At 37.9% G+C, this 23323-nt stretch overlaps 1 protein-coding gene across 5 annotated transcripts; it reads right to left on the bottom strand.

The window, feature by feature from the left end:
• Positions 1–243: 243 nt before the first annotated feature.
• On the bottom strand, positions 244–22705 carry TRA2B (transformer 2 beta homolog). Of its 5 annotated transcripts, XM_078389307.1 has the most exons (10): positions 22547–22678; positions 13831–14110; positions 13446–13579; positions 11532–11694; positions 10206–10394; positions 7984–8099; positions 7498–7581; positions 3900–3959; positions 2703–2776; positions 244–646 (listed from the first exon to the last, which is right to left on the bottom strand). In XM_078389307.1, the coding sequence occupies exons 4-10, from the start codon at positions 11562–11564 to the stop codon at positions 636–638; spliced, it is 567 nt and encodes a 188-aa protein (XP_078245433.1). In that variant the 5' UTR covers positions 11565–11694; positions 13446–13579; positions 13831–14110; positions 22547–22678; the 3' UTR covers positions 244–635. The 5 variants fall into 5 exon arrangements, with proteins under 5 accessions (XP_078245433.1, XP_020643024.1, XP_020643025.1 ...); XM_020787365.3 differs by lacking the exon at positions 13831–14110 and having other exon boundaries at positions 11490–11694; positions 22547–22705; XM_020787366.3 differs by lacking the exon at positions 13831–14110 and having other exon boundaries at positions 22547–22705.
• Positions 22706–23323: the final 618 nt, after the last annotated feature.

Below are 23323 nucleotides of genomic sequence, written 5' to 3'. Positions count from 1 at the left end.
TGCTACTGTATTTCCAAAACACCATCTTTTTAACTTCAATGTACAGTTCCTATCAAAGGATTCAAGCAGGTGTTTACTTGATAATACAGTACAGCTCGATTTACTTAGAGAAATGTGGATGTTTTATTGGATGATTTTGGAAGAGATTCAGAATGATACTGCTCTGAAATTAGGTATAGTTTTGTTCTCTCTTTGAATTAAAGAGAGAAGCAGTATCACTTTGGTGAAAAAGGAGATGCAGGCTTCTATTTAAGTAAAAAAAAACTTTTATTATGCCACCATTTCAAAGCATATTACACAGGTTTTGATCTTCAAAATACCTTGGAACCTGGAAAAAAATCTAAATGAAGAGTGAACAATTTGGGACATAGAAATCCTTCTGTAAGGTTCAGACTAAAACACATGCAGAAGACACACTCTTCTCAAAACACATTTCTGAACAAAACACCAACTACACAAATATGCAGAATGAAACAGCATTTTAAAGCTTCACCAAAAGTACTTTTCATAAAAGGTGTAAAAGTCACCTAATTCACTAGGCATTTTTAGACTTAAACAAAAGTAACAAAATATTGTCCACAAATCTGCAATCTTAATGTAATTGTCTGTAGCTACAAAGTTTTCAGTTTCATACTTCAGTATCGACCTGCAAAATAGAGAGATTAAGAGGTTCATTAGAATCCTGAATCTATGTAATTCTGTACCTGCCAAATAGGTGGTATTCAAAGGCTATGCACACATGGCTGTGGTAGAACACGCAATACACAAATTAGAGAAATACAAAATGCAAAGTATCAGTTAAGAGGTATTTCTTATTGCATTAAGCACTGCACTGGATTCAGAACAGCTCTTGTGTGAATGGAAAGACTCCTGCAACCTACAGACTGTCTTTGTTTTAGCAGAGGCTCCCTCCTGCTGAAAGAAGTGAATGATGAAATTTCTGCTTATCTACCCTATGCTCAATATCCACTCTTGCATGGAATTCCCCAGTCTGCAACAATTTTTGGAGGATTCCCTGATCTGCAATGATGTATTTAGGGTCAGGGGATGGAAGGCAGATGACTCCTCTTTTTCCTAACTGAAGCATCTCATAAGCAGATATATTTAATTGCAATTAGATAGAAATCTATATATGTAAGCATGTAAATATCTGTGTATATATGTACAGATATGCAGACAGGTAACACAATCTTTGAGTACCACTTTTTGTTTTGGAGAGTATTAACTATGAAATACAAGAATTCTTGTTTAAAGTTCTACCCAGAAACAACGTATCCAACTGACCTCAAAATGACTAATTTAACATAAAATTATTTTATTGGTATTAACATCACACGAGAACTATTGTATTAAAATGGCTCAAAACAGTTAACTTAAGTTTCTCACTGAGCGATAATCCTGAAGAAGGGGGGGAACGAAAAAGAAAAACAGAGGACACATACAGATGAATTAATGGGCTCATAATAGAAACAGCTCAATGGTCCCATAGTCCAAAAGTATGTTTTTATCAAAATAACTTTATGCATCATAAACAACTGTTACAAGTTACCACTATGAATGTCAACAGCAGAGTCAGGATTAGGCCAATATAGCTAGGATTGAAAGTGCATATTTTAATAGAAAAACCCCAGAGGTTAAAAAAAACCCAAAAAACCCAAAAACAAACAAACAAACAAAAAAACACCCTCATGCTTTCAAACGGGCATTCAGAAAACCTGTGCCTACACATATAATTTAATTTAAAATACAGTGGTGCCTCGCTTAGCGAGCGCACCGTATAACGACGAATCCGTATAGCGATCCCCTTTTTCGGGATCGCTATACGGAGCACCCAATCGCTGCACCTCGCATTGCGACGATTGGGGAGTCCGGCCGCCATTTTGGAGCCGCGTTCGGCGGCTCCAAAATGGGCGCCGGATGACCCGAAATGGCCCCGCGCGGTGTTTTCGCGCCCTCGGCAAGCGAGGGGAGGGCGCGAAAATGCGGCGCGGGGCCATTTCGGGTCCGTTCTGAAGCCGCAAAACAGCTGTTTTGCAGCTTCAAAATGGCCGCGGACGACCCGAAATGGCCCCGCGCCGCGTTTTCGCGCCCTCGGCAAGCGAGGGGAGGGCGCGAAAATGGCTGCCCGGGGCCAGGAAACTTCTCTAAGTGGGAAGTTTAGGGCCAATTTGGAACGCATTAAATGAAGTTTAATGCGTTCCAATGGCTTTTTACTTCCTGCTTAGCGAAGATTTCACATAGCGAAGGTTAATCCGGAACGGATTAACCTCGTTATGCGGGGCACCACTGTACAGAGAAAAGGGTAACTTGTTTCATCTGACATATATGAGAGGTGGTGGGGAGAGAACATATCCCAATTAGCTTACGTATGTAGTTGTTTCGTTCTCTATTCATAATGGGAATAAACAGGACCCGTGGCAATAAAGTAAATGTAACTTTTAAAAACAAAAAGAAAACCACATTTTGATAACTGATCCTGTGACTGCTGAGAAGCTGAGAAGTACATAGGGTATGAAATGATTCAAGTCTGCTAAAAATTTCTGTGCAATTATTATGTGTATCTCTTGGGACATACTAAGGATTCCATCAGACTATCAGTGGCATTTAATTCATTTAATCAGTTTAATTTTAGGTAGCTCTTAGATTGCCCTGTAAACCCCCCCCCCCCCCCAAATAAAAACATAATTGAACATGTCACTTACGAGGTGAATAGGATCGAGACCTGGAGCGAGACCTGTAGCCTCCTCGACTGTAATATGGAGACGGGGATCTCCTCCTGCACAAAGAATTAATGCAACTAAGATGGTAACTAATGTTTTCATACAGTGTGCATGCACATATGCATGCGTGCACACACAGAACAAGAGCAAAAATGAGGTACACCAAGCCACAGTTACTTCTTCACATACTTGTTTTACAAACAGATACATGCCACCAAAACCCCTGCATTTTTATTGTAATGTATTAAAAGCCTGTATCTTTCAATGCAATCTTCAAAGTCCCTTAGAGAATTTTGCAGGATGGATGCTAGGACATATACCAGTAAGAAATTGACTTGCTTTTAATGCAAATATTAAACCCATTACAACTGCAATGGGTGTGTATTGTCCTTAATTAATATATCAAATGAAACTGGGGAAATATCCAGTGTTTGAAATTCACTGGTAAAACAGCAGACACCTACAGAAGAAATGACCTTCTTTATCCATTGCAGTCCATGTACCCTAAAATCTCATTCCAAAGTGCTGGAAAAGCTTCTAGAGCTGTTTTCTGAAACCTTCAAGGGCTGCAAGGACGATGTTCACTTGCACTATACGAGCATGAATATACTAATACAGTTCTTTAGAGCCTTATTTTAAAAACCCATTTATTAAAAGTGTAAAGACTAGGTTTTTGGTGGAGTGTGTGAATTTTCTGATTGAAGTTTACAGCGACTGCAGTTTCTGAAGTTAAATTTCAACCAGGGAATATCAGTAAACCTAATAAAGATAAGTCACCACAAATTTGTATTACAACTGGAAAACATTTTGGAATGTAACACTTGGGTTAAGAGCAGACTTTATCTTTATTCTAAATTTAGGCTCTGCTCCCTAAACTCAAATGTTCTGCAGCACACTTTCCCATGAAAAGTTTTCAGATTAACTATAGCTTGTCACTGCTGATAATTCCTTGGCACCAACAGTGAATTTCTCAGTATAAACTCCAGGACTATGTCAAGTGATTACTGAAGGCAGGTGTGCTTCTAGAAAGTACAATGCGTATGAAGCATTGAAGTATTAGAGGATTTTTGACTCTGGAGGCAAAACAGGTCTAGCAAGTTCTTTGACCACCACGCCAAGCAGATCATTCCACTGTTATTTGCATATTTTCAAAAGACACTTGGTCCTCTCCTAGCATACCTGTACATCTGATCCCTGTCCTGGGCAGCTCGCCACCCTCCTCCTCCTCCACCACCACCTCTGTGAAGACACAAGCAAAACAACTTTTTTGCAGTTTTATTTACTGAATATTCTCTGAACAGATTATTCATATAAAGGAGTGACCAGTACAAAAGGTATATCAGCCCCACAGAGGAAACAATAATCTTCAACAGAAATTGCATGATAACAGGACAGATACCCATCTTCATACAAGCCACAATTTCAATGTTGCCAAAATAATGGATTGGGCACAGAAATGTATGCTATGAAATGTATAGCACTATTTACTACACCTCTTTAATTGTAATACAATTCTGGTTTTAAAATGACATTTGAAAGCACTAGCAGGCCTCAGGAGAGGCAATTTCAAGCTAAGAACATGAACATATATTCATATTCAATATTTCAACACAGCAAATATGTTTTCACAGTATATGAAATGCTATGCTATGCTATTTATTAAAACTCTGTAGAATTTCTGTCACTTAAAATTTGAGATGTGGGAGACATTTTGGGCAATGACTCATTTCTGCTGCTTGAACACCATTTTGTTTCTGCATGTTGTCCTCCTTCAAGTGACCCAACACAACTGAAGATCACACACAGAATATGGTAAAATATAGAACACAGCATCACAGATCAAGTAGGTCACAGCATTTGCACAAATGGAATAGTGTAGTCAGAAGCATGTGATTATATGCAGGATAAAGAGAGTGACCAAAGAATCTAGAGTAATAACAATGTGACCAGAATAAACTTACAAGGAGTTGGATTTAATCAGCTTTACCCACTCCACTGCCAAATCAGTTTATCTCCTAATGTAGGTGATTTTCTCAGGATGATAGGAGTATCTATTTATGTGTCCATGTGGTTTCAAAATGCAGAAAGATCAGCTTTTTGAATTATATAGAGAACCTCTGAAAAAGGCCTATCTTCTACTCTATGCACAGAGGGCAATGGGAATAGGAGGAGGACAGAACTAGTACTTTTATTCTACCTCATTGGCACAAAATATATAATTGCTAAAGTAAACTGTTCACTGACATGACATTCATATAAATTTCCATTTGTACACACACAAGACTGCCTGATTTTTTGAGCAGCTCTCTTAACCACCTCTCCCCCCTACTGCAGCCCACCGTGTGCCCGAAAGTTAAGACACTCTCAGCACTGATCTGGAATATGACAAGTCTCTTATGCAAACCATGGAAAACTGGTAAAAGGCAAGCAGAAGTGACTTGTAAAGCTGCTTTAGTGCTCATGTTTTAGATGTAGACATCAGAACACTGATGTCTACAGTAGTTATATTATAGAAAAGGAAGGACTTTTGTTAAAATAGCTACACATGATAAAGTTGACCAAACAAACATATGTTGGTGCCATCTGCTTGAAATTTCTTCCACATCTGTGAAGTCCCCACTGACAGTGTCACTCTAAAATCTAAAGCAGGTTTTTTTACCTAATCCCTTTAGCTAGGCCAACATTTCCTCTAATTTGCCACCCCCACCACATGGCGTTGTGTCACAAGTGCAACCAAAGGAGCTGAAAAAATTGCTGTGGGTGCATGGAGGACGAGCCCTGTGCAGAGGGGGCAGAACTGTGCACCTTAGAGGGAACCTTGGCTAGAAAGAATGAATTTGGGCCCCTTCGCATGCAGTAAACGATGTTCCTTTCCTAACAAAAGAAATGTCTCCAAGGGTGATCATGTCACAGGGTATGTTTCAAAATTCATCCATGTTCAAATTAAAGGACATACATGAGACAGGAAGGAGATGTAACCCGAAAGACTCAATCCCATCTACCATTTACACAGGCTCCATATCACTGCTGCTACAACTGAACCCACCTCTCAAAGAAATACAATATACTATCATCTCGTTCATACTGCTTAAGAAAGCTTATCAGTATCAGCCAGTACTTAAATTTATTTATTATTATATTTATATCCCGCCCATCTAGTCATTCAACTACTCTGGGCAGCAAATTATTTTGCCTCCGAAGGCTTCCCCTGCACCACTGGAGGACTGGCGGGGGTGCCCCGCAACCATGCTCGCCTTTTCAGAGGTCCCCTGGCAGTCCTCCGATGAAGCTGGGCAAGCACCATTTTTGAACTTCCCGCCCTTGTCCCCTGCATTTCTCATTTCGGAGGCTTGCTTCCGATGGTGCTCTGCAAGCCTCCAAATGGAAAAAGGCAGGGGAAAAGGGCGGAAAGTTCAAAAATGGTGCTGGGGAAGACTGCCGGGGGACCTCTGAAAGCGGCGATCACAGTTGCAAGGGACCCCCGCCAGCCCTCCAATGGTGCTTCCCCAGCTTCCTACCTGGTGACTTTTTTTAAAAAATTCCCATAGGAACACATTAATTTAATTTCAATAGATTCCTTTGGGAAAACTTCCCTCACAAAAATGAAAGTATCTTCGTCTTGCTGGGCACAAAAAACCTCGCAAGATGCTTTCATCTTGCGAGTTTTTCATTGTCCGAGACATTCGTCTTGCGAGGTACCACTGTACATTATTTTTAAAATCAAACTATTTTCTTGATTTTATGGGCTAATACAATAACATGACAAAACAGACAAGAGCAAAATTACTTCCTTTGTCTTTTAATGAACTGTAAAATGGACTGTAAAAATCACAGATGGACAGATTTTCAGTGAAGGAACTACAGCATTCCACAGGAAAAATCAGCTGCAATGAAATCTCACAACTGTCTCAGCAAAAGCTTTCACAGGCAGCATCCTCCTTTAGTGATACACCTGAAATGCATAAACCAGCTATGCATTTTTCATACATACTGGAGTGGGCAACATGCAGCCCAGAAGATTTGTATTGTCCCCCATTCTTTCAATGACAGTAGGAAAAAAGTATGTTTTCAAGTGTTTAAATCAATGTATGCACTTTCTTCCTTCCATCCATCCATCCATCCGGCGCCTGGTTTAAAATTTCCTCCAGTATTCTATCTTAGATCCCACTTTTGATAATGTGATTTTAAGAGAAGATGCCAGTGTAGGGAAACAAGATGTGGTATATAATACAAGTATAGCACAAACATTTTGATTTATAAGACGCCTGAATTGGATCAAGATTTTTAAATTCTTATCTCAGCTCCCAAACGAACTGCTGCATGTGTAAAAGACAACAAAATCTCCTGGTTTAGGTTTCTTAAATCCCTACTTGTGTGCATTGGTAAACTGCAGAAAAATTAGTTATTTACAACAGGAAAAATTCAGCCATAGTACCAAGGAGTTAACTTTTACAAAAATCCTTGTAAATGGGTAATCCATTTTCCATGGCAATTATGTTAGTTTAAATTGATTCCATGACAGATGTCAGAAAATGATTTGATAATCTGGCATTAATCTAACCAAAACATTTCTAGTTGTTAAGGTGCCCTTGAATCCCAATTTTTGATGCTAATAAAAAGCTAAAGAGACACACGAAAGGCAAATATGATACCCACGATGACCCAAAGCAAAATAGCAACTGCCATCGCTACAATGCAGTTACACTGAAGTGATATATCGCAATTTAAAAGATTTGTACAACCTCCTTGGACAACGATCAACAAAAAGCAGGCTCACCTATATGATCTGCTGTAGTAGTCACGATCATCATAGCCTCTGTCATAACCTCTGTCATAATAATCTCTCCGTCGAGAGCTGCCACTGTAAGGAATATGGTATGACAATTAGAAAACAGATGCAAATTGATTCTTTTTTCATTTTATTTACATTTTTAACTGAAATCCTAAGAGAATTGCTTTTATTCCCACTTTGCACATCAGCTTGAAAGCATTACACAGCATAATCTTCAAAAATTGTATTTATTACAACCATACAACACGGTGGTCTGAATCTAATGTCTCATCATGTAAAAAGACATACATCTGGCTACAAATGGAGACTCCAATTTTTAAAACGAGAACACAGAAAGATATGCAGGATCAAAACCTGAACCTTCTAAACACAAAAACTACAAATGCTGCTGAATATGAAATATTAAGTACTGGACATGAAAACCAACAATTGCATTTCAGAGCTGGTTTGTTCCAGTGAGACAGAACTTACTAAGTAGGCCTCCCCATGTATATTCCCGGAGTAGGTGTGTGAGGCCTTTTTGTTATTGAAAAATCAACTCTGATTCTTCTCCCATCAAGCTCCATTCCATTGGCACGTTCTTTAGCCTATATGAGGTTTAAAAAAAATTATAAAATGCCATTCAAATTAGGAATAATCTTACAAACAATACTAGTAAAGGTAAATGCTTAACCCTCCCTGCCCACAAGCCAATGAAAAACTAGTTACGCCCACACTTACAATAAAACTATTTATCAACACATATAAGGGCTAGAATCCTATTAGTTGCACCACGGGAATATTGCTAGTGGCCTGATTTTTAGTGGTGAATTGTTGCCAGTTAATAACTCAGTATAGCTATCCTTCCTTCCTTTAAAATATTTTTATCCCATCTTTCTCCTTAAAAAGGACCCAAGCTGGCTTCCATCATTAATCAAAAGCGAAAACCAGTAAGTATACAAATATTTAAAAAAACAAAAAAACATGCAGGGCTCTTGAAGAGCTGGAAATGAATGCTTCCAAAATGAACAAGTCAAGTTTCGAATACTGTATTCTCAATTTTAATAAAGAAATACAGTGGTGCCTCTCATAACGAGCGCTCCGTTTAATGATGAATTCGCTTAGCGATGGCTTTTTCAGAGCGATCTTGCGCTCCGTTTAACGATGTTCCCTATGGGCGATTTTCGCATAGCGATGTTTGGGACCATGCTTCGCATAGCAATGACAGTTTGGGTCCCCCTGTTTCGCTTATTGATGGTTTTGACAGCCTCATGTTGGCTGTTTTTATATGTTTAAAAATGTTTAGAATGCTTGAAATCATAAGTGCACTTAATAAACCATTTGTTAAACTAATTTGACTTTGTTCCGACTCTTTTTCAATTTGTTGTAATTTTTTTCCCTCCATTGAGATGCATTGAATAAGTTTCAATGCATTTCAATTGGGGAAGAGCGTTTCGCTTAGCGATGTTTCCTATGGCGATTTTCGCTTAAGGACGGCAATCCTTTCCCACTGGAACGGATTATCTGGTTTTCAATGCATTTCTATGGGAAACCGTGTTTCGCTTAGCAATGTTTTCCCATAGCGATGGATTTTTTTGGTACCAATTAAAATCGTTAAGCGAGGCACCACTGTATCAGGGTGATTAAACTGCTTTAATGCATAAAATATATGATTAATATATGATTAATTTATAAAGACTGATCTTTATAAATATATTTATAAACATAAAGTAAACATACATTAGAATAAATTATAAACATTCAGGAATAAGATGAACATTTACTTTCCATCTTGGAGATACACCTGATAGCCAATTAGTAGTACCCTTATTGTATGATCCAACACACCTAATGTATTAGATTAGCCTGTCCCCTTGTTTCCATGAAAGCAATCAGGTTTAATATTCTCACATGTAAACAAAAAGTGAAAAAGGAATCTATTAACTCCCTAATGACAGCCCCCCACTATCTCTAAGCAGTTTGAAGCAACAATTAACTTGTCATTTGTTTCAGAAACAATACAATAATGCTCCAAGAGAGGAAGGATTAGATAGCAGGGAGCTGCCATTGCCAGATATGTCTGAATATGTTCTCAGCCTTCATGTTCTTTGGGTTGACTCATTCCACTTCCTCCATCAGTTCACCATTGAATAAAGACTGAGGAGTTACCTATTTACCTAATCTACCTCACAAGGGATGCTGTGAAGACAGAATGTTGGACACCATGATCTTTTAGAAGGAAGTCTGAATATTAATGTCTCATAAATAAATTTCATTATGTATTTTCAAGGCAGTATAGTGGGTTGAGTACCTGATTCAGATCAAAGAGACTTAAATTAAATCCCTCAACCATAATCCTCAAGATATGAGCTTGTGCTACTCACTCTTTCAGTCTAACATGATTTACAGACCCAGAGGTGGGGAGGAGGTGTAAGGAGCATGTATGTTGCCCTGAGCACTGTAGAAAGACAAAGGGCTTTAAATGTTGGAAGTGCAATATGTAAATTACACTAGGAAATAGTGCAAACAGGCATGGATGCATAATAGCTAGAAGTTCTGGATTATGTTAACAGACAATACAGAAGCCTTATTTCACGGCACATCCATTTCCTTTTATTAGCTACAGCAATCATGAAAGTTGCTCCAGAAAAGCACAATTTACAAAATAAAATAAACAAACCTATTTGCTTTTTAGTGTAAGAACATATCCTTACCTCCTTAGCATCATCCACACTTTCAAAGTAAACAAAGGCAAATCCTCTAGAACGTCGGGACTGCTGGTCATATACAATAGAGACATCAGCAATTGGGCCATATTTGGAGAATACCTCTCTCAGATCTCTTTCCGTTGTATATAAGCTCAAACCAAAGACACCAAGACAACAGTTTGGGTCAGGATTTGCCTGTTTTAAAAAACAAACAAACAACATACATTCTCATAAGATTTCAAATGCCTTATAAAATGACTTCAAAATACTTTGGGATACAATATAAAAATGCAGTTCCCTACTTAATGCAAAATTTGTTAAGAGCCACTCTCTTGGTTCAGACCTCAGTGCAACCTTCTGTCTTTCTCCAAGAGAAAAGATAAATACAAAAGAGAAGAGAGAATGCAGTACAAATCTCCAGGGGGTTTGTACTCTGGACCATATTCATGTGTTCTGTGCCTCATCAAGACACAGGGGGAACTTGGAGCATATTACCAAATGCCGGAAAGTTAGAAGACTTATGACTTGTCTCACTTGGAACATTTAACATTTGTAATACATTATACAACATGGCAGCTATCAAGTACGTGTTCTTGGTTGGTGCCATAGGAATATTTTTTGGTTGATAACTGTAAATATTCCCACACCATCTCATATACTGTTCTCTGATAAAAAAAAAGATTTAAGTACCATGAGGCACATCTTTTGTTCAGTAATACTCAAACCTTCCTGCACCAAAGAACAAAATAGTTGCAATGTATGGATGTCAAGTTCAGACAACTCCATTCTGTTGCAGAAAATGGAGCATTAAAACTACTATTGCAATGGTTTTTACATAAAACACTTTGTCTAACTTGAATGTAAGCTCTGCTGAGCAGAATGCTACACACTCAAACATTTTAAAGTTTCTCAGCAGTCAGTATAACCATTATAGTTTACTTTCTATTCACTGTTTTTTAAAAAAAAATCATAAGAGACATAATATATTAATATACAATATATTTAAATATATTTAAACAGAATTATAAAACAAAGTCATATACTTTGGATTAAAGCTTAGCTTATATGATTCTGAAGTAATACAATAATAAACTTCATGACAAACTAACACAACTATGCAAAATGTAAATAAATGCCTTTTTTGCAAAGTAAAATTCATGTTTACAGTTTTTGTACTATTTGTGGAAGAACATAATAACAACAATCATTTAAACTTATTTTGAAGCAAACAATAACTTTTACACAATTTCTGAGTAATTTAAAAACTTTAGAACCTCCAAAGACACACACAGATGAGTTATCTCTGGTCAACTGCTGCCATCCCAGCCTTACTCTGTTGCCAACATGACGCCGACGAGTAGACATAGGAGAATGGCTATGACTGTGTCGGCGCCGATAGTCGCGGCTGTAAGATCTGCTTCTTGACCTTCTGTGGGATCGAGAACGTGAACGTGATCTTGTATAATGTCTACGGGAACTCCTCCTTGACCTGGATCTGAGAAATTGGAATATTATGATAAAGCAGATATCAGACATTTAAGTTACAAGGTATCAATGAACTGGACCAGGGACATCAATTTTCCACTCAAAGGGCCTTCAAAATGGTGCATGTGTCGAAAATTATAGAGTGTGTATGCATATGCACATTCACCGTAAGAGACGAGAGCAACAGAACAAGAGGAACTCATTAGCCACACCTAGAAGCAGAAACTAATAGCCACCACACTGCAATACAATCAGTACAGAATGTGTGTCAAAACAAGATGGCCATCACTGAGCACCTGATAATTCATTTTGTAAATGGCTAGATAGACCTTGAACAGGAGAGAATTCCACAGACAGAGAACTACAACTAGAGAGGGGGGCTTTGTGCTTCATACAAAGCAGCGCTGCCCAGGTGTTCTTGATTCCTCTCCTTGCTCCCCACAGCCACCCACTTTACCAGGCTCCCTAGGCAACCCCCATCTCTAACTACAACTCTAATCAATGTTATCACCAAGACTTTATTGGGGTATTCAAAACTTCAGCATGCAAGCAGGATACAACTGGTTTGTAATTAAACCAAGACTTGAATGTACTAATCCTGCAATAAACCCAAATTAATTGAATGAATTGTCAAGTAAAATATGACCAGCTATACATTCCTCAATGTATTTTTAAGCCGGTCCTTGATTTCCTTTTAGCATCAATTCTGAATTGATGTTTTCCATTATTTTATTGCTGATATATTATCTCTTTATTCCATGTCTATGGTAAACACTAATCAGTGGATAGTGTGTGAGAGACTAGGATCATGAAGACCAGAGTTTGAATCCCCACTTGGCCATGGGAACTCATTGGGGAACTGGAACTGGTAAAACTATTCCTTAAATATTTCACTTACCTTGAAAGACCTATTAGGGTTGTTGTAGGCTGGTTTCGACTTGACAGCACAAAAGCTAGCCAACCAACCATACCTGTGATGAAGGGTGCTATGGACATCCTTGCACAGCCCAGTCTTGCTGCAGAGTCATAAGGAGTGTCTACAGTAATCTAAGCTTAAGAGATGCTGCTACATATGCCGAGTCTTGTATACTTCAGACATAACCTGCTACATATGCCGAGTCTTGTATACTTCAGACATAACCTATCTTCATTTTAATCATTAACTGTCTGAGCCAAGACCTCTTTGAGCACAAAAAGCCACAATGGATAAACTTGAATTTTATGGAAGAAATTCCTTTTGATATAATCAGAAGTTAAGCAAGCTTGATAGAATGATTCAAAGTTAGGGTGAAAGTTTACGCAAACAAGTATGTATGTCTTGAAATGTTTTGAGAACACATATTATCACTCCTGAAACAATACCTGTTATTCAACTATAATAAAGTGCAATGTGACTACTGGTTTTGTAAGAGGAAGAGTCAACACAGGATGATGACAATCAGTTATCAAGGCAACAAAATGAAGAGACTTATTACCGAGTAGGTAATTCAGCTAATGTCACATGACAATCGTATTGTGAAACAAGATTATATTAACACTAAAAATGATCCCTTTCAGCAGAAAGCTTCAAAATTACTTGGACTTGTCTACTGTACTCTAGAGATGATACAATCTGATAAATTTTGGTTCTAATTCTTGCACTGCACAAGAGACGCTAGTGTACCAGTTTCTCCTCTCAAACCCCACTTTTTACCTTAATAGTAAGAATTGGATACTACCATTACAATTTCATTTTTTAAAAATGGGTTTAGAAAAACTTACCGAGATTCAGATCTTGATCTAGACTTTGACCTAGATCGCCTTGAGCCTTCCTTGGACCTGGATCTTGCAGGCGAGTGCCTTGGGGACTTGCCGGAACCATGAGCACTTCCACTTCTGGAAGCAGAACGGGACTCCTGCATGCAGAAAACATATCACTTAGTCTGAATATAACTTTTCAATTACCATAAACAAGCTCTGGTGAAAAATAAAAATGATCTATGTCTCCATTATGTGTCCGGGCAGTTGCTGTTAGAACTGCCTAGAATTTATAATTATTTTTTTCCTGTTAAGCACTTTTTAAAACCCTGCATGTTTTTCTATTAAACAAATAATGCATGCATGTTTAGCAAAATATACAGGGACACATAAACAGACTAGTAATTACTTAGCGTAGTGCTTTCAGATTCCAGATTACTTCTTATCTTAACTTCATTTTTATTTCTTTTCTTCATTCTTCCGTTTCAAATTCTGACTTCTTTCATCTTCCCCACTTCACACAAATTGCTCAATATTCTATAAGTGGGACTTCTGGTCTGATAATTAGCATGCATTCACTTTCTTTTTTTTTTCAAATTTCAGCTTCACTTATTCCTGAGCTTCAAATAATTCTCATTTATAAAACTTGTCAAATGGCGACTTCCGCATTTTCCTTCTTCAACATTAACCTTAATAAAAAAAGAACAGGATGAAGAATATTTAAAACTCCAGGATAGATATCTAGTGCCAAAACTGAAACTAGAAAAAATTCTACTTTTTTGCACTGTTTTTAAATAGATATGCAATTCTAGTATTGATGCAACTCTGGGTTTATGACTATTTTTTTAAAAAATCTCAGACCATCTGAAGATAATTGGAAAGCTAAAGATTTACTAGTTATGCCTACTTAACAGGGAAGTTTCGAGAAGTTCCATATCATGACATTGCCACTTGTAAGCTAGTAATGTCTCACTTTTACAAGTCTGCAAACCTCTAAGATTTTGTTTAAAAAAACTGAAAACATACAGGTTTGAAAATTGTTTAAGATCCTCATTTTCTCCTTTGCAAGTAATAAAAGCATGCTCCTAACGTCTACCAAAATGGAAATATTGTGGCACATTGACAACTTTGTAGTACTTAAGCATCTTTTCAGTGGGGCTAAATATTGTACAATCCTAGTCTTTCACTGAATTTTGCCACGATCATAAATTCCATTTTAAAAACATGACGCTTGAGAGCATCCATGTTAGGACAGAAGATGAGCTAACTTAACTTTTGTATTCGTGAAGGCTTTCACAGCCGGGATCTAATGGTTGTGGGTTTTTCGGGTTCTTTGGTCGTGTTCTGAAGGTTGTTCTTCCTAATGTTTCGCCAGTCTCTGTGGCCGGCATCTTCAGAAGACAGGAGTAGCACGCTGTGCTCAAGCGTGCTACTCCTGTCCTCTGAAGATGCCAGCCACAGAGACTGGCGAAACGTTAGGAAGAACAACCTTCAGAACACGACCAAAGAACCTGAAAAACCCACAACAACCAACAATAACTTAACTTTTGTTCTTTTCTACATGCAATAGCAACACAAAAACATGAAATACATGCACCACTGATGATACAAGCACACAGTGCTGCTACATCTCTTGGAATGTAATACACTATATATACAAATACCACTAGAATTGAGTATCAGGGAAACTAACTGGCGCATCAAACACAATTACCCTGAGTAAATGTAAGCAAATTCTCATTTATTGTGTGTTAACCACACACCCATCCAATGGATTTTCTTTGAAGTCAAGTGCATTAGCATGGGGTAGGGAGAGAAACCACTGTTTTGTCCTTCAGGGAATTATTCTGGTGACACACAGCTAAGGCAGAATTTAATGTTGAAAACTGAAAATATTATGAACCAATATACACATAGGCAGATCAACAGATAAACAAGTTGCTTTTGCAGTTCTGCTTGCCACTTCCTTACACGCCCAACCCTTTTAACAACAGCCAGCAAATTCTGTGTAATACACATACATAATATACATACATACTTATCTCCCCAGGCAGTTAAAGATCTGCGAAATAAATAGAACAAGGCTAGAAACTGTTCATAATTATTATGCATAACTAGATCTCTTTGTTGTACCATATACATTTGCTGTCATCCTCTCTTTCTGTATAGAAGGAATGGCTGAAATCCAGTAGTAAGTTGCAACTGGAGTGGACCCTGAAGCAGGGAGGATTTGGTGCGTCAACTCTTCCAAAAGCTCAGATAATTCAATGGACTTACTCTAATTGTAACTTAGTACTAAATTTTAGCCAATGTATATAGAACATTTCCATACATGTTAAATATAAAGAAACCAAGTAGGAACAGAAGAGAAATGCCCCGATTGATAGGATGAAAGAAGTATAGCAAGTAAAAATGGATCAGGTTTCCTTGGCAAATATTTATCTAAATAGTGGAACTTGATACTGTATTTATGTCCACAAAAAGGCCACATTTAATTTATGTATTTGATCGAGGTCACCAATTTAGTTTATAAAGCATTTCATATTAATTAAGCTAAACTTTAAGATAATGACAGTAGTCCCAATTTTTAAAATCTTTAAAAAGCAGACAGAATGTCCAAAAACATCCATTTTTCAAAATATTTATTGTCCTACTCTTTTCATGTGAAAAACAGAAGTACCTGGTAGCAGCTGCCTACAGAATGATAGTTTTTAAAAGTTATTGTTCTTATTCAGAGATTATGAGCCTAAATATTTGGTGACATCCTGAAAGCAAAGTTACAGAGCAACTCCCTTTGGTGATGTCCAGGTAATGTGATATGGTCATTATTTTAGAATGAGCACATTCCCAGAATTCCAAACAATTATATTATTTATGTAAGGAAAGCATGCAATGCAGAATTTTGATATAAAGCTCCACAATAATATTTAGGCCAATCTAGCTAATGAACTTTGTTTGAAAAAATACACATATGAGAGTACAGTGGTGCCTCGCAATACGATTTTAATTCGTTCTGCGGAAATCTTGTGAGGTTCCCTATGATCGGTCTCAAATATTTTTTTTTTGCGAAGCATTGGTCTAAAAACAAACAAACAAAAAACAAACAAACACACCCTCCCTGCGAAGCATGGTCATAGAAAAAAACGTCTTGTGAGGCACCATAGTGATCACAAAAACCAATCGTCTTGCGGGTGGCAATTGTCTAGCGAGGCACCATTGCACAATTCATCAAGTAATTTTCTTATGTAAATCCCACTTAAAATAATTGGTGCTGTGTACATGAAAAGCAGCACTCATTTTTAACAAAGTGTCCTAGAATGTTGTCAGAAAAACATTAAGGAGCTCATGTAAGAGACCATGCTATATACAACATTTCACTGACAAGAGTTTCCATTGTCTAGCTTTTTTTCATGTGCTGATCGAGTCAAAAGGCTTGCTAACCTCTTTCTCCTTTCTTTGCTCTCATGATTTCAGATGACATCACAGTTGACATTTTTATTAGAAAAAAAAAAACAGCAATAGCTCTATTTTTCAGTTTTCCTATCTGGAGTAATGTTGATAGATTATAGAGCATTATGGTGGAGTGGCACCCAAGCCATATTCATGACAGCACCAAGTTCCATGTCAACCCATCACTTTTAAGTTGCCACTCAGTTCATGCATAAAACAGTATTTTGTCAGCAATTTAGCATCCTAAAACTTCCGAATAAGAACAATTATTTTTTTGATTTATCACACAAACTAATAAAACAAGCATGAAACAAAGCAATAGGCACACTTTAAAAGATACTTTCTTCTTTTTAAGTTTCAAATTCAGCAAGTTCATAAACCACATTTTATATGGCAGCAGTTAGGTCTGTGCTTCAGTTTAAGAGGTGACAATCTACAAGCAAAAGTATACTTGGAAACAATTTTAGCTTCTATTTCATGCCAAACTCACAGATCTTTCAATTTAGATGACAACAAATGTAAGCTATATAACATTTTGTGAAGTCCATCTCTCACTCATTTCACTTAATAAAACCTTGTGCGCACACACCAGTCCAGATACCTCACTAGGTATAGACCACCAATTCATGCATCCCGTCACAGGTTTTGACATGCACAACACTATGCTGAAATAAGAATCTGTACGCTAAAATAAAATGTTATAGACAGCGTCTTATTCTGGATCACTTCTGCTACACCACCTGGCCTATTCACATACATTTAAGCAGAAGTCTTTTTTGGGGGGGAGGCAGGTACAATTCATAGGATCCCTCTGCCAATATGCCCCATTTCTACATTACAACAGAAACAGTAAACCGCTTCTAACTTTACTTAGGGCTTTAGAAAGAAAATCCTTCCCAAGATCACAGACATGGTGCGGGGAGCCTCTTCAGAAAACTCACCATTAAGAGATTGTCAGAAACAGTTGCTCTTCCAAACTGTTAAGAAATCACAGAGCTGAAAATGTCCCTTGGGATAATATATTGACTTACACTCGTCTCCACTTGCAAACATTTCGAGTTACGAACATCTCCGTTCGGAAAATGCTTTGACTTGAGAACAGAGCCTCGACTTACGAACGGAAAAAATGGGAAAAAAAACTTTCCTGCCCTTTTTTTTGCCCTTCTTAGGTCAAAAGAAAAAATTTAAAAAAATTATCCCCCTAGTGGTAGAGTACGGATTAACCGGCTTTGCATTAGTTCCTATGGGAACTAATGCCTCTACTTACGAATGAAAAACAGCCTGAAGGGATTAAATGGTTTTCAATGCATTCCTATGGGAAATCTTGCTTCGACTTATGAACTTTTCTACATACGAACGCCGTTCCAATACTGATTAAGTTCGTAAGTCAAGGTACCACTGTACTATGGTACATATATGTTCTCTATGGAAAACAAGGTCTCCATCACAACTCCTGCACCCTTTCCCTCACATTAACACATAATTATGATCACGCCCAGGTCACCTTTAGATCTGATTTAAATATTCAACTCGGCATTCTGGATACTACATTTTAAAGACAGGTACTCTTTCCAGGATGCAGTCTTCAAGCTAATCAGAAACTAGGTTTTCAAATGGACTTCCCCACAATTTTGCCCCTAAATATTCCTGCAGCCCTCACCCCCATTTTAATTGTGGAGAAAGCACAAAGAACCTTCATTGCCATTCTAATTAAGATGCAAATATTAAAAACTTCTGAAGTTGCTGCTGTGTGACACTAACTGCAGCTCCATCAGTATCTGCAAGAGAATAGTTGTCTAAATTCTTTCTTATTTTCTTTGAAACTGTTATGACATGATGTCCCTCCTTCTCTGCACATATCCACATATTTTGAATACCATCATAAACTTCCAATGCTTCCCATAGTCAATATAATTTAAAAAAATAAAAACAGAAACTTGCTTGTGTTTATTTTTAAGCCCACATGTCTAAAACTTAAAATGAAAATTGCTGTAGGTTTTTCAGGCTGTTTGGCTGTGTTCTGGAGGTTTTTCTTCCTTTTAAATTTTTTTTATTAAATTACACAACATAAACCTACTAACACAAAAAAAATACAATTACATATCACATTGGTGCCACCATTACCCTCAGGGCTAGTACTAAATTTCATTCAATCCATTTTCTCTCCAAAAGTTCATTGTTTCTTCCCTCGCCGAAATACATATTCCAAGAATATATTCCATATTTTCTTTAAATCATTATTTTTGTCAGTTTATCATTAACTGCCATATCCTATAGTTCTCTGTACCATTCCTCTAAATTGAGTTGGTTATCATTTCTCCAGTTTCTTGCAAAAATTAACCTTGCTGCCATAATCATTACTATTAAGTCCTTATTTTCTTTCAACAATTGATTCTTATTAGCCAAGTTCAATAAAGCCTTTGATAAGGACATTTGAATATTTAATCCAGTTATTTCACTTATTTCTTTAAAGATTTGCTTCCATTCTTGCTTTCTTACTTTGTGTGTGTATAACCCTTAAAAGGTTTTTTCCCCCTAAAGTTTCGCCAGTCTCTGTGGCTGGCATCTTCAGAGGACAGGAGTTAGAACTCTGTCTGTGTTCTGGTGTAGTGTGTGGGATAGCTGACTACAGCGGTGCCCCTCAAGAAGATGTTAATTTGTGCCACTGAAATCGCTGTCTTGTGAAAAGCGTTTCCCCATTGGAATGCATTGAAACCCGTTTAATGTGCTCCAATGGGGAAAAATCGTCGTCATCCAGCGGAAATTGCCCTCAGGGAAGCGCCGATCAGCTGTTTTAAATCGCCATCTTGCGAAAAACGGGCCCAAAAACACCCGTTTTGCGAAGATCGCCCCTAGGCAAGCCATTTTGCGAAGCCAACGATCAGCTGTAAAAATCGTCTTGCGAAAAAATGGTCCGCGAAGCACGGACCAAATTGTCATCCAGCGAAATTCCCCCATAGGAATCACTGTTTTGTGAAGCAAAATGGAGGTCGCAAAACTTCGTCGTCATGTGGATTTGTCGTTTCGAAGGGTTATCGTCTTTTGAGGTACCACTGTATTTGTAGCTCTGGGATCAGCTTTTTGTCCTTTTCAGGACTGGGTGAGTATGGTGTTCTTTTCCCTTTCTTTTTTCTGAGAATACATTAAAATGTAAGCTTCAGCATGAGAAAGGTATAAATCACAAATAAAAATAATAATAATAAAAAGACCTGTGGGCTTAAACCCACCATACCCTGGCAACAAGAGAAAAAAAATCCTCAGGGAATAAAATTTTTTCATTTTCTTTACTGTACACAATTAATTACCCTACCCAAAAAAACACACAAAAAACCAAAAAAGCACACACAAAAAAACAAAAAAGCACACGACACGCCAAGAAATAAAAAGGAGGTAAAAAGGAGGTAAGAGAATCCAGAAATCGTTCGCACTGAACTTTATTCCACTACTAAAAATACCAAGATAGACCAAGACCTGTTTTTCAAAAAGTCCACCTGGCTCAATATTACATAAAAAACCTAACATATTAACTTGTAGGTAACAGTTTATTATTTTATGTTAAATTATACAAGGCTAAATGTTAGGTACTAGGCATTATTAATCAAATGACAACTCCCAAACGCACATTCTTAAAGTTTTACATTGATAACTAACATTCACCCCTTTAGATGGGCCTCAATATGAACAGACTACTACCAAGGACCACTAGGCAGCAGTAAAAAGATGTATGCAATATTAAATTGAAGCATATTAGGAAACCAGTGTAAGTATCCTTTCATAATACTAGCATTGGAAGAAATTAAAAAGCTAAAAGCATATAAACTATGGAAGTCTTTTGCATAACAAAAATGTAAGACCACCAGCAATTCAAATTATTTTTAAAAAGATACTGGAGAAATTTATGAATAAGGATATGAATAGCTCTCACTTCTGGATAAGTCAATGTAGCAAGAAAGTGCAACCTTTCTGATACAGCTCCAGTTACCACAGGGCAAGCTAAATTTTAAAAAACCCAGACTGAACTGGTTTAGCTGGCTTCCACTGTAATAATACCAATTGCTTGCTCAGACAGCAAGTAACTCCTCATAACCATAATGCTTTGCTATTATCAATATAGTATAACAGGAAAGGACCCTGCTGCCTTCCATTCTTTTGACCATGCCAAGCATTGAACATGTGCCATCTGTTTGCATTTTTATTTATTTAAAATTATTTACACTGCTTTTTGAGACATCCAACCCAAGGCACTTTGTCAACTATAAGTTTTAAATAACAATACTGTTAAATGAATACAGTAAAAAATTCAAAATAACTACAGCAATATAATAAAATAGCATAAAAGATCTTTTAAATAATAAAATTTTGAAGTGAGAATAAGCTAGCCTTAAGTCTCTCTTCTAGCAAGTCTCCATCTGCAATTTGGAAATAGTACAACAAACTTCTAGCGCTTGTCTAGTGATATTAATATAAGCAAAAACTACAAAAAATTCAAATCAAAGGTAGAACTACTACTATTTGTTTAGGGTTTTTAAAAAACAGTTGCATCTTCATGCCTCTGCCAAACAGAACTCATTAATCTTAAGACACTACAAGACTCTGTAGCTTTGGCTCTCAAACTACCTCAGCTGCAGCCTTGAAATACTTTAACCCTTATTTATTTATTTGCATATTTGTTGCTTAAATTTTGGGGGCCTTTGTGTTAAAAATGACTTTGTTATCAGCTGTATCATGTACACTATTGCCCTTCCAACACTAATAAGCAAGGAGTCCTTTTTAGTATGAAGTCTAAACTGAAATAGTTTGGTTTACTTGCAGCACAGATTACAGTTCTTGTTCATATAATGTACAGTATACTAAATGGTGCTCGGCGATCCAAGTAACTTCTTAAGCAAACTGTTGTAACTAACTATACGTTACACACGGCGATCCAATCATCCAAATACGTGACACAGAATTACTTAAACTAGTAGTTTCCAATCTTGGGTAACCCAGGTGTTTTGGACTGCAACTCCCGGAAACCTCGACCAGCACAAGTGAAGGTTTCTGGGAACTGCAGTCCAAGAACATCTGGGTTATCCAAGGTTGGGACTTAAAACATGTTTCCGTATGAACAAACCAAACGATGTAGTAACAGGTAACTCTACGGGCGGTGCAACCGATGACTGCTCGGGCGCAGAATTTGTTGAGAGAACTACGAAAAAACACTCCAGCCAATCACGAGGGGAAAGCGCGACTGCAGCGTACCACATTCCAGCATGAGGACCGCTAGCTCTGCGCGGCCATTTTGTCCCTGCGGCGGCGCGTTCGTTCGTTCGGGTCCCCAACCCAAGATGGCGCCGGGACAAGAGCTCACCATAGAGCTCCACGTCAGAGCGCGCTTTCTTTGCAGGAAACGGTGGGCCATTTTCTCGCGCCAAACCAACACGAAGCCTCGCTAATAGGAAGAGATATGCTAGGCCGCTTCTCGGAGCAAGAGAAACTTCCCGCGTCAGGACCTTTCCCTCCCCGCTCCGTTTGTACTTCCATTTCTTTTTTAGTGCAAAAGGGAAGCTCTTCCATACCCGCCCCAGAAAAAAAAGGGGGGGTTATTTTTTTATAGCCTTAATTTCGGCTCCCACACACACACACACACACCAGGCGGCCTGCTTAAACTACGCTCGCCGGCTCTGAGTTATTACCCGCTCGCCGTAGTTCTGCTCTCCGCTGTCGCTCATCCTCCCGCCTCAGAGCCTTGGACGCCGACCGCGGTTGCTATCAGTAAACCGTCTCTTCGCGAGCCTTCTCTGCAGAGGAAGTGACGACGTCACGGAAGCCCCGCCTCTCGGCTCGAACGTGCGGCCGAATACCCCGTGACTCGCCCTTCCGTCCCCTCTGGCTTTGTGTTGTTTCTCCGAACAGAAAGGGGAGGAAGGGAGGTGGTTGTTGTTTTCTCCCCCTTTTTTTGTATTTTTTCAATGAATTTTTAAAGGACGTAGTTTATCGAATGGTTGCCAGTAATTCAAACCCTGCCACCTGTATTTGTGTGTCCGTGATACTTGCAAATGAAATTGCTAAGTTTCTTTGTCATTTTGCAGAGATCTTTCTGGAACGTTTGGCTTTTAGGAATAAGCTTCCGATATCATATAAACCCTTGTTAAAAAAAATTTCCCAATTTTCCTGGAAACTGAATCTTCCTATCAAACAGGCATAAGATAGAGTATTAAAATAACAATCTTTTGCTCATTCATTAATTTGATTGTATATTTCAGCTTTTTCAGGGGTGTGATCATAGGTCTTTTCTACGTTTTTCAGCAAAATTACTACAGTATATCTGTTTTAGGTACCGTCAAACAGCGGTTAGGAATGCAGGATTTGTAATGATGCGACTGTATGAGGCAAAAACAAAAATAATTAAAAGCTGTTTGCCAAATAGCCATGTGTGTTACTACCCTGTTTCCCCGAAAATAAGACCTAAA

Source organism: Pogona vitticeps, chromosome 3, assembly GCF_051106095.1.
Source record: "Pogona vitticeps strain Pit_001003342236 chromosome 3, PviZW2.1, whole genome shotgun sequence".
Taxonomy (NCBI): Eukaryota; Metazoa; Chordata; class Lepidosauria; order Squamata; family Agamidae; genus Pogona; species Pogona vitticeps.
This window is presented reverse-complemented; position numbering and strand designations above follow the sequence as displayed.

Coding starts and splice junctions, on each gene's coding strand:
- TRA2B (XM_020787365.3), bottom strand. CDS start 22,582: ATGAGCGACAGCGGAGAGCAGAACTACGGCGAGCGG. Junction 10,395..11,489: donor TGACCAGAGATAACTCATCT/GTGTGTGTCTTT, acceptor TTTTTAAAACAG/GCAAATCCTGACCCAAACTG. Junction 3,960..7,497: donor TACTACAGCAGATCATATAG/GTGAGCCTGCTT, acceptor GTGTCTTCACAG/AGGTGGTGGTGGAGGAGGAG.